General features: G+C 38.6%; 2 protein-coding genes across 3 annotated transcripts in view; both read right to left on the bottom strand.

Moving 5' to 3' along the window:
* Nucleotides 1-711: 711 nt before the first annotated feature.
* On the bottom strand, nt 712-12,372 carry LOC127790531 (zinc finger CCCH domain-containing protein 11). 2 transcript variants are annotated; one of them, XM_052320080.1, is made up of 8 exons: nt 11,983-12,372; nt 11,314-11,398; nt 11,074-11,214; nt 10,885-10,979; nt 9,574-9,762; nt 9,303-9,433; nt 9,093-9,189; nt 712-1,235 (listed from the first exon to the last, which is right to left on the bottom strand). In XM_052320080.1, the coding sequence occupies exons 1-8, from the start codon at nt 12,151-12,153 to the stop codon at nt 1,047-1,049; spliced, it is 1,098 nt and encodes a 365-aa protein (XP_052176040.1). In that variant the 5' UTR covers nt 12,154-12,372; the 3' UTR covers nt 712-1,046. The 2 variants fall into 2 exon arrangements, with proteins under 2 accessions (XP_052176040.1, XP_052176041.1); XM_052320081.1 differs by having other exon boundaries at nt 10,885-10,976.
* A 1,548-nt stretch (nt 12,373-13,920) lies between these two features.
* Nucleotides 13,921-18,136, bottom strand: part of LOC127789977 (thioredoxin-like protein AAED1, chloroplastic) — a 31,642-nt gene continuing 27,426 nt past the window's right edge. The window contains exons 4-9 of the mRNA XM_052319134.1: nt 16,488-16,547; nt 15,915-15,951; nt 15,340-15,419; nt 15,128-15,219; nt 14,494-14,554; nt 13,921-14,197 (exon numbers count right to left, since the gene is read on the bottom strand). Of these exons, the coding sequence (XP_052175094.1) occupies nt 14,138-14,197; nt 14,494-14,554; nt 15,128-15,219; nt 15,340-15,419; nt 15,915-15,951; nt 16,488-16,547 (390 nt within the window). The 3' untranslated portion in view covers nt 13,921-14,137. The remainder of the gene's footprint in view (nt 14,198-14,493; nt 14,555-15,127; nt 15,220-15,339; nt 15,420-15,914; nt 15,952-16,487; nt 16,548-18,136) is intronic.

Here is an 18,136-nt window from a genome sequence, read left to right as displayed (position 1 = left end):
ATAAATTCAACACTTTATATAGTCGATTTGAGATTTTATTTCTAACCTATAAATATGACATTCTTTCAACCAATTACATAAAACTTTCACCTAAACTCTCGTCATTCTAACTTTTACTTTTGTAAGAAGAGAAGTAACTCACTCTAACTTGAGTTTGCCTGGACTAGAATGTTTCATTATATGTTATTTTATGACACACTTAACATATTTGAACCTCAATAACTCTAGAGTTTGCCTCGACTCTAATTTGCCAATCATATTTGGACATCAGATTCGCAAAGAAAAAAACACACAAAGTCAAAGACACAATTTTTTCTTCTTCTTGTTTGGTTGAGTTGGGATTTAGGAGTATGTGACAATGTTTGCTCATTTGAGAAGAAACAATAAAACAGAAGAATGGAACTTACACTTAATCAAAAGGAGAAAAAGACAACATATTTGATCCTAAAAGTAATCCGAATATGTCCTAAATTTGTTAACTACATGTTAGATGGGTATGGATGAGATGCCCGTATCCATCACACTATTCGTACCCAATTGAGATTTTTACCCCCCAAAGAAGATTTCGGTTCATATCCACTCCAAATGAACCAAATTCCCACAATACCTGTCAAAGCGGGTGAAAATGGTCGTCAACACACCTCTAAGGTCATACCATCAAACTGTATTTTAAACATGGCAAAAGAATGAGTCAGCACGAAGGCCACAGGCTTCTATCAGAACTGATTACGATACATATATTGAACAGGAGAGTATTTTCAACTTTAAAACATGTGCTTAATGCTCAACAAGATGACGCCAGTTTCCTCTACAATATCTATGTGAAGGGAAAATCGATAATCCAAGGGCAAATTGGACTAAGAAAATGGAAACAAGGGGCCCAGAGCAATCTCCACAAAGATTATTTATTAGAATGAGGATACTGCAAGCAGCATATAACCATTACATGGATTACCCTCATAATTAGAGGGCTAATCCAGACAGCAAGAGCAAAGAGTCGACACTCAAAAAATTTTGCGCAGACTGCAGACTCCAGCTCTTTGAGATTATGTAGTAGCACCTGGCTCACTAATCTGAATGGAAGTTTTTGATAACCTTGCTTCTAGTTCATTCAATTCATCCATGTCGAGGTCATCCTCATCGTCATCGTTGTCATCCTCATCGTCCTCGGGAGGAGCTTCACCATCACCAGCTGTTGAGCTACTTGGTTCATTCTTGGCAGAATTTTTATCATCCTGGAGCCAAAACCATAAGAAAAATAAGATGCAATTGTGTGTGCTAATCCATTTGATTTTGTTTCCAGTGTCAAATTATAAATAAGAGAGAGAGAGAGAGATAGAGAGAGGATATCCAACCAGTTTCAATAGTAAAGCCATGAAAAATAACAGTATGCCAATAGTTTCAACCATTTCTATGACAACCGTGAAAACTTTTTGTACAGCTATTACACAAGTCTAAAGCCTGAACCAATGATGGAGAAAGGGTCACCATCAGAGGATGGAGGCCAGGATAGACCTCGGGAAGGACATTGATGGCCTATCATTTCTGGTATCATAGTTCAGTTAAAAGAGGTATTCTTGTGGTTCCATGCCGGTAAAGAATGAAGGCTGATTGAAAATGTGCTTTGTCAGAGGTGGATGACAAAGCAAGGTGGAGTCATGTAAAATTGGTCCCGTGATTATCATTACTAGGCGTGCTACTGGATAAATTAAAACATTTTATCAAGGTATCTACTGATTTTTGAACCTGTTCACACTGGCCCAAGGGAATTGCCTGTGGACAAATTACAGATCAAAATTTGTATCACTGGGGACAAGCCACAAACTTCTGTTGAAAATATTTGTCTGTTATCATCCCCCCCCCCCCCCCCCCCCCCACACACACACACACAACCCAAAAAAAAAAAAAAAAAAATTCTTTTAAGAAACTTCATTTTCAAGGGATTATTACCCTTTTATTGCTGAAGACCTACCTGATTAATTCACACCAAACTCAATGTATTCACCCATCTGTTACTCCTACAATAATACCCTGATTTCGCTAATTGTCTAGAGACAGAAACCTTTTTCTGGAAATTCAGCAAACTGGTCCATTGAAAACCAAGTCAAGTATCACATTCTTTTTCCTAACAGCCAGTAAGTTTCTTCCAACCAATAGAAACCAGCTCGAGGAGCTTCCCTTACCCCTAAAACCCACCAAAGAACCAACAGTAAGCAGAGCCCCAAAAAACCTTTGACACATAATGATGCTTCAGAATTTGCAGTATTTAAGTTCATCTGTATGTCATTAACCCTACTCAAGTTTTTCCACATGTAACTGACCCCTAATTACTTATCAGAAAAGATATACTATATGAAGGATTCTGATATATCAGTGTCATGTACCTGGGGTATACTGTAATAAATAAAACAGTAGGAAGGAGATGATATAAGGGTAGTAGTGAGCTGTGAACTTAGACGGTTATCCTTGGCGGGAGATGTAGCATGTGAGGAAGGCTATAAATAATGGCCGGCCTTATTCTGTTGGACATGAATATTTATTGAATGAAATCTGAATTTCCCTCTCATTCTATCTCTCCAATTCTCTCCCTATTCTTCTAATTCTTCCCTCCCTCAAACGAGATTCTTCTTGTTCTCTTCGTGGTCTCTCCCATTCGGAAGAGATCAGCCTTAGAACACTGCCAGATCTGACAATTTGGTATTAGAGCCACTTTCTAGGAATCGTGAACGAAGGAGTCATCTATGGCAGAAGGCACATGGATGAAAGGATTGGAGGCTCAAGTGCAGCAATGCGGATCCTCGATGGCCGCCTTGCAGGCAAGGGTAGATCAATTGGAGTTGGGATTGGATAGGAATCATGAGGCAATCATCGCCATGGACAAGAAGCTGGACGTAGCAGTAGCTCAGATCCGAGAGGAGCTACAAGGATTTATGGTGATGTTTGCTAGGCAGCATCAGGCAAGTATTCCACCTGATTTTCCTCCGCGAGAGAAGACAGATCCAATTCTAACCGGACAAGGCAGAACAGATCCTATGATACCGGCGAGAAGAAGGAATCTGAGGACCACTGAGATATTGGTTGGGGAAGAAGATTAGGGTGAGCCAAGGGAAGTCAGATGGGAACGGTGATAAGAGGTGCCGATAAACCACAACCTGCATGGTTTACCCATGCCGAGGCTAGAAATTCCCTTGTTCGATGGGACTAATCCCTGCTGGTGGGTTAGGAGATGTGACAGGGTGTTCGAATGGTATGGAGTAGCGGAGAGGCAAAAGGTAGTAATAGCCGCAGCATATTTGAATGATGTAGGGGACGCTTGGTATCAAGGGTGGTCCAAGGTCCAGGAATTCTACAGGTGGGAAGAATTTGTAGAAGAATTTTGCGAAAGGTTTGGAGATCGGGGACTCTCTGATGTGGTTGAAGAATTTAACAAACTCAAACAGGTTGGAACGATGATGGAGTACCAACTTAGATTTGAGGAGTTGAAGGCTTTAATGCTCAACCACAATCCCTTCCTAACCGAGGCTTATTTCGTTTCAAGCTTTATAAGCGGCTTGAACGAGGAATTGAGACCCTTGGTGAAAGTGCTAAGACCACGTACTCTCAAGCATGCTGCTGACAATGCTAGGTTGCATGAGGTGGCGGTGGAAGCACTAGTGAAGAAACAAAGGGCGGCGAATAGGAGTGTAGCTCCAATGAATTCACTGCCTAGCAGGAGCTTTACCAGGGAATGGGGAAGGGGATCTCAGGGGATGAAGAACTTGGCGCTACCCGCTCCCAACCCCCAAGGAGGGATGACCATAGAACAAAGGAGACAGGCGAGTCTCTGTTTCTGATGTGGAGATAAGTACTATATGAGACATCAATGCAGGAAACAACTCTTGTTGTTAGAAGGAGAAGAAGATGATCCAGTAGAAGGGGAAGAAACAACACTCGCACCAGAAAAAGAAGAAGACAATGGTGAGATATCCCTACATGCCCTTAAAGGACTCACCAACAGCAAGATAATTAAGGTGGAAGGGCAAGTGGAGAAGAGTAAGCTGATGATTCTAATTGATAGTGGGAGTACCCACAGTTTCTTGGATGAGAGCACGACTAAGAGGTTGAAATGCCCTCTGATTCCAACTCAACCATTGACAGTAACAGTGGCTAATGGGAATAAGGTAATGAGCAAGTCTGCATGTGCAAGGTTCTGTTGGGATATGTAGGAAGAGGGATTCGAGGCCGATTTGAGACTACTAAAATTAAGGGGACGTGATGTAGTACTGGGAGTTGATTGGATGAAAAATGTTAGTCCGATCTATTTTGACTTCAATAAAATGGAGGTAACATTCGAAAAGGAAGGAAGGAAGATGACACTTGGAGGCAGCAAGGAGGTTGGGGTATGCAAGATGATTACGGGTAAAGGGTTGCAAAAGCTACTCAAACACAAGATGAGACAAGTGGCTCAACTGTTCTCTGTTCAGGCCACGGAGGAAGGAGAAGAGGAGCTAATTACAGAATGAGGATTCATGTTAACCATCAGTAGTTCACCCCCATTCCACACTGAGGTACACCATTCTGATCTATTTAATATACTCCTAGTTGAATTTGAGAATTTATTTGTAGAGCCTCAATCTTTACCTCCAAACCGAGCTATTGACCACACTATTAACCTCAAACCCCACACAGAACATGTTAACATTTGTGCCTACCGTTACCCTCCTAACCAGAAAACTGAGATCGAAAAATTGGTTAAGGAGATGCTCCACAAATCTCTCATAAGACCTAGCCACAAGTCTTTTGCATCACCTGTGTTGCTAGTAAAAAAGAAAGATGGTTCTTGGCGGTTTTGCATTGATTACCACCAACTAAATGAGATAACCATAAAAAACAAATTTCCCATTCCTCTCATCGATGACCTACTAGACGAACTTAAACAAGCCACTATGTTCTCTAAATTGGACCTAAGATCCAGATGCCACCAAATCCAGATGAACCCAATAGACATTCCCAAAATCGCATTTAGAACACACACTAGGGCCATTATGAGTTTCTTGTCATTCCCTTTGGGTTAACAAATGCCCCGACCATTTTTCAATCCCTAATGAACCAGATATTTGAGCCAGACCTCAGAAATTTTATTCTTGTATTCTTCGATGACATACTCATATATAGCCCAACCTTTGAACTCCACCTACAAAATGAGGACTACATTTGAAATTCTTAAGGTCAATCAGCTGTATATTAAGAGATCAAAGTGTGCCTTTGCACAAAACTAGGTGGAGTATTTGGGGTATATCATATCGGGTCGAGGAGTGAGTATGAATCCAAAAAAAGTGGTTGCCATGACCAATTGGCCAAGACCGAAGACTATTAAGGCCCTGCGCGGTTTTCTGGGGTTGACCGGTTATTATAGGAGGTTTGTGAGGGGGTATGGAAGCATCAATAGGCCACTGACAGATTTACTAAAAAATGATGGATTTGAGTGGGATCATAAGGCAGAGACCGCTTTTGAGTCATTAAAGACAGCTATGAGTGAGGTTCTCGTGCTCGGTCTACCCGATACAAGTGGAATGGGCATAGGAGCAGTACTCATGCAAGAAGACAGACCCTTGGCATTTATCAGTCAGGCCCTAGCCCCAAAGCATATGGGCCTTAGTGTGTACGAAAAGGAATTGTTAGTAGTTATTTTTGCGGTGGAAAAATGGAGGCATTATTTGGAAGGAAACCAGTTTATCATAAAAACAGATCATGAGAGTTTGAAGTTTCTACTTCAACAGAAACTTCACACCCATTTGCAGAGAAAAATGATGACTAAACTAATGGGCTTGGACTACACAATACAATACAAGAAGGGAAAGGAAAACATTGTGGCCGATGCTTTGTCTAGATGCCCTGAAGACGGGACAATTGCTGCTATCTTAGCCCTAGTTCCAGAATGGTGTCAAGAAGTGGCTAAGAGTTATGAAGGGGACAAGCAGACCAAGAATCTTTTGGAACAACTGATAATTGCTCTTGCGAGTAAAATGGGATATATGCTGATGAATGGGGTGATAAGATTCAAAGGTAGGCTGGTGGTGGGAAACAGCATGGAACTAAAGAGGAGGATACTGCAGGCCTTACACAAATCTCCTCATGGTGGCCGCTCTAGAGTCCAAAATACTAACCACAAGGTGAAGCAACTATTTAGGTGGCCTAAGTTGAAAGAGAAGGTGATGAAGTTTGTACTTGCGTGTGATGTGTGCAAGAGAAGTAAATTGGAGACTGTGGCCTATCCAGGGCTTTTACAACCACTGACCATTCCCAGGTAAGCATAGGCAATGAACTAAAACGCGGCCTAAGCGGCCGCCTAGGCGCTAGGCAACCATTGGCCGTCGCGATTATGGCCAAATCGGCCACCTTAGGCGCCAGCCCGACTAATCGGTACTAGGCAGCGCCTAGGCGGCCAAGGCAGATGCCTAGCCGCATGAACCACCTGGCCGATTATGGCCTAATCGGCATGAACCACCTGGCCGATTATGGCCTAATCGGCCGCATGAACGGATTAGTATAAATTTATTAGGGTTTTGTTTCCCCTTACCTGTTACCCCTTCTCTCTCGCGCGCACCGCCACCGACAATCTGTTGCAGAGTTGTCGTCGCCGTCGCCGTCGCCTCTCTCGTGCTCGCACGCCGCCACCTTCTCTTGCAATTGCAGACTCACCGCCGCCGCCGTCTCTTGCAGTTGCAAAGTTGCAATCACCACTGTCTCGTGCTCGCAGACCGTCGTTGTCGCCTCTCTCGTGCTTGCTCGCACATCTTCCTCACTCACCTTGCACCTCCTTTGATAAGCAGTAAGCAAGTAGCAACAGTTGCCTCTCTCGTGCTCGCATGCCGCCACTGTCTCTTGCGTTGCTGGTTCTCGATCTTCTTCCTCCGCCGAGTGTTTTTGTTGCAACTGCTTGCTGTTGCTACTGGTTGTAATTTGTTGCTTGTATTTTGTTGCGTTGTTCTTCCTCCGCCAATTGTTGTATTTTGTTATTATGTCTTTATTTGATTCTATTATTTCTAATGCCTATAAATTGTGTTTCACAAAATCAAGAGTCTAAACTCTAAATAATTTAATAATCTACATTAATATTTCATAATCTTTGTTTAATTTATATGTGTATTTGGAATAATATGAAATTTAATTTAAAAAATAGCAGTTTTTCTAGGCCCCGCCTAGTCCCGCCTAGGCACTAGGCTCCAGCCTAGCGCTCGACTAGCACCTAGTGCGTTTTAGAACACTGAGCATGGAAGAGTGTTTCCATGGACTTCATTGAAAGGCTTCCAAGGTCAGAAGGAAATGACTGCATATTTGTGGTGGTAGACAGATTCTCCAAATTTGCTTACTTTTTGGCCCTTACTCACCCTTACACAGCACATGAAGTAGCTCGGGTTTTCTTAAACCAGGTGGTGAAAGTGCACGGGGTCCAGAAAACTATAGTGTCAGACCGAGACAAGATTTTCACCAGCCTTTTATGGCAGTCGCTAATGAAATCATTAGGAGCTAAGCTAAGCCTCTCTTCTGCCTATCACCCTCAAACTGATGGGCAGACCGAAAAGGTAAATCAATGATTCGAAACATACCTCAAGTGCCTTTGTTTTAGGCACCCAAAAGGTTGGCATAAGTGGATCTCAGTTGCATAGTGGTGGTATAACTCCTCCTACCACAATGCCATTAAAATGACACCTTTCGAGGCCCTCTTTGGCTACCAACCCCCTTTATTACCAGCCCTTCCTGTATCTACCAGTGTGGCAGAGGTGGATGAACACCTGTAGCAACAACAGCAGGTCCTTCAACAACTAAAAAAGAAATTAGCCATGGCTCAGAATCTGATGAAACAGATAGCGGACAAAGGGAGGAGTGAGAGAACATTCTAGGTGGGCGAGACAGTCTACCTTAAGCTAAAAGGACCACACCTCAAAGCCTTAACCCCAGGCCCTATCTCTAAATTGAGTCCCATATACTTTGGTCCCTTTCCCATTCTGGCTAAGATGGGAAATGTAGCCTATAAACTGCAACTACCGAAAGGAACTCACATCCATCCGGTATTTCATGTATCACTATTGAAAAAGTCGGTGGAGAACCAACCAGTCAGTGCCCATCTACCACAAAGAACATCTAACGTTGAATTGCCTCCAGAACCAACTGCCATTGTGGATCGCAATCTCATTTATCAACATGGAGCCCCAATCATGTAGGTGCTGGTGCAGTGGTCTAGCATGTCAGCCGACAGTAGCACTTGGGAACACCTCCCAGACTAACTTAGCAGTTTCCAAGAGTTGCTAGTCTCCTAACTATTTCTTGAGGATAAGAAATGTTTTAAGATGAAGGTATTTGTCATGTACCTGGAGTATATTGTAATAAATAAAACAGTAAGAAGGAGATGATATAAACAATTGTATAAGGGTAGTAGTGAGCTGTGAACTTAGGCGGTTATCCTTGGCAGGAGATGTAGCACGTGAGGAAGGCTATAAATAGTGGCCGGCCTTATTCTGTTGGACATGAATATTTTTTGAATGAAATCTGAATTTCCCTCTCATTCTATCTCTCCAATTCTCTCCCTATTCTACTAATTCTTCCCTCCCTCACACGAGATTCTTCTCGTTCTCTTCGTGGTCTCTCCCATTCGGAAGAGATCAGCCTTAGAACACTGCCAGATCCTCGCGGATCAAACAATGAGGAACTGGTAGAAGAAGGTATGGTGTTCAACAAAATAATTATTTTGCAAGAAAAGTATTCTAGATGTAAAGCACAGAGTACAGACATCGCAATCTCAATTCTTCTACTATACTACTAACAGCACTCCCCACATATGCAAATAAGAGATTGTCAAAGTTATGCCACCTTTTTATCAAAGCCAACATATATGGAACTGTCTCAACCATGCAACAAGAACATCACAGCTGGTGGTTTCTAGATGTGAGAGTTGAATTCAAGCTTATAAATGTAACTAAGCCACTAAATTCTAAATATAATGTTGTAACACCTCATGCATAAATCATGATAGAAGTTTGTGCAGTCTCCACGCTAGCACCTCCTAAGAAAAACAAGATAAGGTGAAAAGTCATGGGTGGTGAAAGTATTACCTTCTGCTCATTTGACTCTTCATCCCTTTGGTAATTTTGACAGGCCTCAACATCATCCACAAACCAGCTAGAATCAGACAAGAAGAGTTCACGACCACTGCAAATGATGGCAAGTTAAATATATGTAGTTGTTAGCATCTGATAAACAATATGGCTCCACAAACAAACAAGAGCACACACAAACACACTAAAGGAGAAGCTGAGATGTACCTCATACGATCATTTTTAGCCCTTTCAGCCCTTTGTGCTGCCAAGCTAGCCTCCCTTTCTTCCATATTTTTCTTCTTCCATTGCAGGAACAACTCAGCGGTCATAGGAGTTGTTGTAGTTACTTTTGCACGCTAAAAGCAAAGCAGATGTCAACATACCAAATATAACAAAGGAGCCACATATAACATTAGTGATATAAATAATAAAATAATATTCTTATTGCTGTACGTGAAATTTCAATCTAAGATATCAATTATTAAAGCAACTCCACCTGATTTTCAATTTCTTCCTCAACAGGTATCCTTTCAGACTCTTCCTCTAACAGAGCCTTCATCTGAGACTTTAACACGTATCCTGGAGGAAGAGCATGCCTGTAGTGACAGTCTTTACCACCATTTGGACATACCCAAAACCAACCATATTGCTTCTTCTCCACTGCATCCAAAAAGTATTTACATACCTGCACATACATGAAGACCGCCAAATAAAAAGTAATCACGCATTCTATAGAGATCAACTCAGTTTAAGTCAGGGGAGCTCAAAAAGATTAAGAGCAAAAAGTAAGAAATTAGGAGCTTTTTGAGCTTTTCTTGAAAACAAGGCAGGTACTGATTTAGTAATTGTATTGAGTTCCAAAATTACACTACACAAAAAACAAAATAACAAGCATGCCTCTGTACAAGAATTCTTCGTAATCGACAAAAATTAAATATTGCCATTACTTTGTCAAATTAATATTTATGTGTTACTAAATGCTATATAATATGTAACAGTCCTCTAACTTTGAGTGCAATGCAGTCACTGTTGCCTAAAAAAGGTAAAAACAATGAAAGCTGATACCAACAACCTGCCCAAAAAGCTTAACAAAAGGCAGTCTTTTCATCATTTTCCCAAACACATTTAAGATCTTTTTTAAAGCAAGCTTTTCTAGAGAAAAAAAAATAAAAAAAAGATGAAAGAAACTACTGCCAGATGGGCTCTAAGATAATATTCTGTGTGGTGGCATGAGCTACAGTGATCCCACCTCCCTGCTTATTTTTAAATTCTGTATCTCAAAAATGGACAGTAAAGGATTCGAAACTCATCCTTTCTTGACTATCTTCCTCCCTTTAATAGAAGAATGCTACTTGCTAGTATAGTAATATGCCACCATTGCATATCACATGCTCAATATTGATGTTCAGCAAATTTTAAGTCATTTTCTTCTAGGGTAGGGTTTCTGCAAAGTGTATCACCTTTCAAATTTCATATCATATCAAAGCCTTTGATAGAATTCAAAACAATTGTGCAGCTCTCAACTGGTGGAAATTTCACAAATCATTGGAATTCAAATGTCCAATTCTTTTCTTCTTTAAACATGTTTTGGACTCTCTTCATCTAAGGCAACTATGATTTGACAAAAACAGATTGATGTTATCATTTACCAGATGCAGGCTTGAAAATCAAGTACATTGCATCCCTAACTGTGTACTGTAAGAAAGATCACATGTAATACTAATTTGAGAGTGTTCCAAACAAAGAAACTCATAATCAATCATATCTAAAAAAAACTATCCAAAAGAAGAATGACAGGATAACTCACAATCTCAGTAGGTTTATTCTGGTTATACTCCTCGTTCTTGGATGCAATAACCTTCTCCAATGTCTCTTGATCCCAATCCTCCATCGTGTCTTCTTCTTTGTATACAACAAAATTAACACATACACACATATAATATCAGAGCTAAAATGCATATAGCAAATGAACAGAGTTTGATTTGCATGGATTTACCTTGATCACGCTTGTCGCTATAAATATCAATCTTCTCGCCTTTCCTCTGAACATTCAAGTCATGTGAGAACTTGCACTTAAAGCCCTTAGCACATTGCCCCACTTTATAGAACTCACATAATATGGACTTTGGATCAACACCTAACAGAAACAAGTCATTTGTACATTAACCGGATAGGTGGATGAAATCATTTTTTCCCCTACTAAAAATCCAAACTAGGAAAATAGCGAGACAATTACCAACTGGCACTTTAGGCTGAGTAACTGCAATCTTAAACAGGTCATTCAACTCCTTGTCTTTAGCCTTGTCTTCCTCCTTCTTTTTCTGTTTATTAGACAACCTCAAAATTTAAGTCAATTAATTATTTGAAGGTACTGCCTCACAAAAATACACATATTATTGTGCAGAAATAGTATAAATAAGACGGCTAGTTTATTCACTAGCAGTGAAACTTCAAAAAAAAAACATAAATAAAAACAACATGATAATAAATAATATACACCATATGCCCCAACTGTGCTTCTATGCAACCTCTGTCAAGTGAACTTGTATACGGGCGTTGGGAAATGTATACGTGAAGATTCATCTAACTTGACATAATCAAATACAACAGGATCACCGCCAAATTTCCATAAACATGCAACTGGTTGTGCCATCCGTTTGGGTTTACAAGTTAAAAATGAAGCTTCCAATGCACAGATAAGAGTCGGACTCGGACACATAGTTCAAGTTAATTCTATAACACATTAACCAGGGTTTTTTTTTATGCCCTTACAAGAAAGCACATGCATCTAGCTCGTGTTTGGGAGAGATTTAGTAAAGGAATGGAAACGAAACATAGGCAAGAATTGGCGTGAAGCTGAAACATATACCATCTGCGTGCATGAGAGAGAGAGAGAGAGAGAGACCTTGGCGGTAACTTTGGTAGGGTCAGTCTTGGGCTGGACGGATTGCTTGAGTGACTGGACGTACTTCTGGACATTTTTAGATTTGTTCTTGTTCTTGAGACCGAATGTCTTGTCTTCGATGATCTTCTGCTTCTTCGCTAAATCGACTTTCGATTGCTGCTTCGGAGGCATCTCTGATTTTCATCAAAATCCTATACCGCTCTCTGAAATCGACAGACAACTAGGGTTTTTAGCTGACAAGAATCTTGACACTGGATGAAGGGATCGATGGCGTCCGTGATGCACGATCGTGATTGAATCTCTACCCCGGCACACGGCACCAGTGGATGGGCATTTGTGTGGCACTGTGACATCAACCTGGTTTCGCGAAGCTACGAATTCGTTTGATATGCCGAATATATCCTCCGCACGGCGGCCATTTTCATCTAGGTTTTCGACCTAATGCGGTTTGATTTAATTTCACTTTGACCCGAGTTTTTCACAACATGGTGTTTAAGCCCTTGATATTTTTTCTTTTACAAATTATTTTTAGTTCAATAACAAGAAATTATTAATTAATGAAAATTTGCGATGTTGTCAAATTATTATTATTATTATTATTATTTTAGTTTGGTAGATATAAAGTGAAACACTGTGTAAACTTTGACTAAATTTATATTTTTATTTTTGTACTTTTATATATTTTTGACATCATCATTCAAACTTTTTGTTATTTTTATTATATTTTTTATCTTGATTTTTAAGTTAATCTAAACTTTGTACTTTAATATTTTAAGTCAATTTAATTCTTATATTTTTATATATAAAAAAAATATAAAATAAAATGATAAAATACGCGTTACATTCTATTTATGTCACAATACAAATGGTTAAATTAACTAAAAAATATAAATACAAAAGTATAATCGAAATGATGAAAAATTTAAGTTATACAAATAAAAAAAATTAAAATATAAGAATTAAATTAACTAAAAAATATATGTTCAAATAATCAAAACAACAAAAAAATTCAAATGGTTATACCAAAAAAACATGAAAGTATGAAAAAAAAATTTACAAATTTAGCCTATAAAACCTTCCTAATTTGATCGAAATTAACACATTAGTCATATAAAAAATTTGAAAAAATTATATTTAAAATAATATTTACAATAACATATTTATCTTCTTTATTTTTAAATTTGTGAATCTTATAATGAGTAATTAAACACTAACTTTGAACTTAATACTTTTAATCTCGTATCATATCAACCTTGAAAATATCACTATATTAGTCAATTATAAATGTTATTTAAACAACACTTTCGATTATTTATCTAAAACAACCTTTTAAATTTTAAAATTTGCTTAATAGTCATAACTTTTTCAAAACTAACAATCATACCTTCAAACTTAACCCTTTCAAAAGTATCGTAATTAATTTTAAAAAATTTAAAGATCAATTGAACAAATTTTAAATTAAAGGATATAGGCCAAAAAAGCCAAAGTTTAGAAATTTTACAATCAATTTACCCATTATTTAATTACAAATCAAATAATCTCGTAGTAACCATTTTTGAGCTATATTATAATTAAAGACCCGTAGTTAATTATTAATATTTATCTATTAAAAAAAAAAGTAACGCGATTTATAGTTACAAACCTGTTATTCTCACATGATTCTAATAACAATATAATGCCAACCAAACTCTGCAAGCAGCTTTAACTTCATATCTCCTTCAACAATTCAGCTCTTTTCCATACATTGCATAAGTATGGGCTCCTTTGGCCTTATTTAGAGGAGGATCAAGAAGCATCATGGTCCACAGCAAGATCCAAAAGCAACAAAAATTCTTATGGTTTAAGTACCTGCTAGTTGTTGTTTCCATATAAAAGAACATTCCCGGTGCACGAGGTTCTCTACTTTAGTGGGGGGGGGGGGGGGGGGGGGGGAGTAAGTTTCAATAAGCAACCTACTCTTGTTCTCATAACTCACAACCCAACTTTTTTTCAGTACAATAGTGAGATTTCCAGGTAGCAAATATGCTGGCAATTATGAAAATGTACACAACTAAGTACAAGAGCTGAAGAATAACAGCATCTTACTATCTGTTAAGACTATGGTACATTGAAGCAACATTACGCAGAGAGGCGATGATATGCTCCATTTGGCACCTCACAAGCAGCACACGTTCAGGATATCCTCAATATCTGGGTCATCCCCAGCTTCTTTGTCCTACGATACAATCGATAATTCATTTTAAGTAGGATCTAAGGAAAGAGTTAAGACTTGCTCGGGAAAACAAAGATCATCCATCATGTAATGTTTTGACACAGTCTACTTGTTAGAACCCTAAAGCCTTGAATTACACTTTAGCACTAACCGGCACATGTTTTAAGGCTATTGCTCCGTTTGAGTTAGAGCTTATAAACAAGCTCGGCAATATTAATCTCTCATGAAAGAAAACAAAACATTCAAAGAGAAGCAGAAGAGGGGAAAACACAAAAGAATAAGAAAAACAGGGTGCTAACCTTGTGGATGTATGAGATGTTACTTTTTCCAGGACCCGCAACAATGATTCCACCCTGTTGCCTGAGGAAATAACCAGTGATGCAGCATCGTACATGTTTAGTTAGGGAATTGTAATGACAATGAAAACAACAATAATGACAAATGGAATAAGAAAATGATGAATAAATGGTGTGTGCATGATTTTGAATCCGTGCATCAATTAGTACAGCAATGAGTAATATAGGGAATATGTAGAACACATTCCATTTATTGTAACAAGAGCATGATAGCTGCAAACTTGACACATTGTTCAAGGAAAAGCAAAATTTGGTCGAACATGTTGACAAAACAATCTTTCCATTGTTGATGTTTGGTGGTCAAACGCTCAGATTCTGCTACCAGGCATCACTCAGACCAAAACCATTATAATAAAAAGAGCATTCCTAGTACACAAGACTCCCCACTTTGCAAGGGTCATATTTGTATGCAATCTTCAACACCCCCCCCCCCCCCTCCCAAGATACTAACAGTATCACTTTTTTTTTCCCTCGGAAATATTGATTATTTTTTCTAAGCTCAAAATCTAACTTTTGCAAAGCCATGACAATCTGAAATAACATCATCATAAATTCATACATTAAGTGGTTCACGTACCATCCCCCTCTTGTCCTGGTGTCCTTTTCAAAGGAAAGCTCCCAGTCCTGGCGGTAACCTTCCATATATGCCTGAATAATCTTCAGACCAGCCTAAAAGGTTTGAAAAGTAAATTTTAATGTACTCCTGCTGCATTACAAGATCCCACATATTCACAAACTTCACATCTTTAAAGTAGTAATGGTTTTATACATGCATAAATTCTTACATACCCCAGGAGTAAATGTAGTTGACACCCCAGAAATGAACTGGAATGCCTTATATGAAGAGTGGCTTGGATCTGCATACACTTCTGAAGCCCAAAAAAAATCTGGTTATTATGTTGCGATAACACTTTTGTCTTTGGATTCTTATTACAGCCAGTCCAAAGCCATGATAAAGGAGGATTCCATTGGGTAGCCAACAGCCAAAGTAAAACGTAGATATTGATGGTATTCGTGAACCTGTTTCTCCAAAGTAAAACTCGTATGTCGCTTCATTATGCTGTGATAAAATTCCAAAATTATCTAGAACACACTACTGGTTTAAGAACCCTTAAGCACCCTTCACCAGCTTATGCAAAAATAAGCAAGTGCCAGCATGCTTGTTAGTGACGCCTCTATATAACAATCAATGCCTTCAATCATGAAAATTATACATAAAATAGATATGCTCAAATGGTCAGGTGGTAAAACTCACTGCTATCATGTCCACTCTTGGTTGTTTCCTATAAATAACCTATTAGGAAATATAAGAGGTATAATCTGGAAGATCAACCTTTCTTAAATAAGATGTACATGAGACGTACCTCCTTTGAAATTCGTTTGCTCAATGAATGCTTTTGCCTGGAAAAAATTAAAAATGAATAGTAATCAACTAATCTAATATCCAAATGCATTCACATGATGTAAGTAGTTTGGTTGAGACAATACAAGTAAAAGAGGGTGTCCCTAGAGCATGGTCTCCCTTCTTTGCAAGGGTTGGGGAAGAACCATCTTTGTACACAGCCTACCCTTGCTCTGTAAAGAGGTGGTTTCCACAAACTCAAACCCATGACCTCCAAGTCACGAAGGAGCAACCTTACCATTATTGCCAAGGCTTGCCCTCTTGAGACAATACAAGTAATTGCATGAAAAATACTAAGAATCATATCTAGCTGCAATTTATAAGCAAGTACAGGGAGCGGAAGAGAAACAAAAATTTGGTTCTCATGATCGAATTTGATCCAACAAATTTAGATCACACCCATTTATGAGGTGATAAGATGACATAAAGGGATAAGAGTTTGGGTAAAGGCTTATCATCACTACATGATTGACTAACTAAAAAGCATGAACTTGTGCATAAACAACTTGCTTCTAGGAGCTTCAGCAGGTTATACCTGATCTACACTACCTGGTCCAATTAAAACAAGGGCCACACCGGCTGCATCCATTATATCCTGTTACAAGAAGAATGACACTATGTTAACCCTTCATTGACCAATTTCCAAATGTGAAGGCATTCGAAACTAAATTTTTATGGGAGTGCTCTTAGGTAGCATGCTTATCGGATATAACTTCTTGAGTAGTAAAATACAAACTTCATTCCTTATTTGCAGGACAAGGCAGTGCGACCAACTTATGAAAATAGGTGTGTGCTATTCTTGCTTATTTTTTGGATGTGAAAACATGGATACAAAAAGAAATCTGTGTAGAATTTTCCATGCTTTTTCACAGAGACATTGGCAATGGATTTGAGTTAGGATGCAGGCTTTGAGATAGCTGAGTCTTACATTTGGTAGTGGAAGAATTACTCTTTGATCAAGTAAGGAGATTAATCTTGTATCATTTGCCAAGATGGAGAACCAAAGTCTATCCAACAAATAGATTTAGTCAAGAGATACTGGATATAGTATCAACGGGCCAATTGCATACTGCCTCGTAATAATGAAGTTCTTCAGATGGACAAGTTCTGGCTAATTAACCCAAGCCACTTGTCACTGGCTAATTAATGATTCTCCAATAAAATATGACTAGTTATCTTTTGATAAATACTATTTTAACTGTTAAGCAAATAGCAAACTCTGTCAAAGAAAACTGGATTGCCTTTTTCTTACCCCCACTAGAGGCAGTAAAAGCCTGTTATGCAGTCAGACTCCATTCCCTATCTGATGATTTGTCTAGTACATTTAATGGATGAGCAGCAAGAGTTTGTGGATTTAATGGATTGCATTTTTATCTATATTCCCATCAGGATGCAGCAATAATTTTAGAGCTCTGGTGCCAGCAAGACAGCAATGATCAAACTAATTCATTCCTGTGTTGAGAATCACAAAGTAATATTCCTGTTTTTTCTTAAAGTTGATTGCTCGTGGGAAGGGGAAACTTAGTCCTCGCATAGTCTAATTTTGTTGAACATCAACTCATACATTGTCAGTCCCTTAATCTGCAGCAGTCTAGGTCCAAGACAAGTTAGCATATTACTTGTTATACCATGATACATATTCCTTTCTTCAACCCTATTGTTTACACAGTTGTATTGTCTCTTCTAGCTGCTGTATTTATGTTGCTCCGCTGTCTGATGATATCTAAACAATGCATTTCTGGTCCTCTATAGATAAGATATTCACAGATATTTGTATTCAAATATGAACAAATGATGAACCAAAGATGAAGGTGAATTTACTCAAGTACCAAACAAAGTTACTCCAGCAGTATCAGAATTTAAGAGAGTCTACTCGAGTAAATAACAAACATTACTTGATTAATTGGAAGCTGTACTTTATTTCTGCGACTATGAGATATATATATACACATGGCTATACAAAATATCTCTTGAAGAATAGGAACATTATCTCCTGAAAAATAAGAAAATCTATCTCCTAAACTATAGGTACAGATATACAGATTTGAATTAGGAATTTTAAACTGCTGGAGTTGCTGTTATTATCTTAACTGCCTTTATCTCCTTATCTCCTAACAGCCTTATCACTTCATCCCTTAAATTTCTATCATCTCTTTTATCCTCTTATTTTTGGCCATAAAAGAG

Source organism: Diospyros lotus, chromosome 14 (genome assembly GCF_014633365.1).
Source record: "Diospyros lotus cultivar Yz01 chromosome 14, ASM1463336v1, whole genome shotgun sequence".
NCBI lineage: Eukaryota > Viridiplantae > Streptophyta > Magnoliopsida > Ericales > Ebenaceae > Diospyros > Diospyros lotus.
This window is presented reverse-complemented; position numbering and strand designations above follow the sequence as displayed.

Bases quoted from the DNA above. Each gene is read 5' to 3' on its own strand.
- LOC127790531 (XM_052320080.1), bottom strand. From the start codon at position 12,153: ATGCCTCCGAAGCAGCAATCGAAAGTCGATTTAGCGAAGAAGCAGAAG. The intron at 9,763-10,884 runs GTGAGTTATCCT...ATGTATGTGCAG, and splicing joins AGAATAAACCTACTGAGATT to GTATGTAAATACTTTTTGGA. The intron at 1,236-9,092 runs GTAATACTTTCA...TTTTGGCTCCAG, and splicing joins AAGAGTCAAATGAGCAGAAG to GATGATAAAAATTCTGCCAA.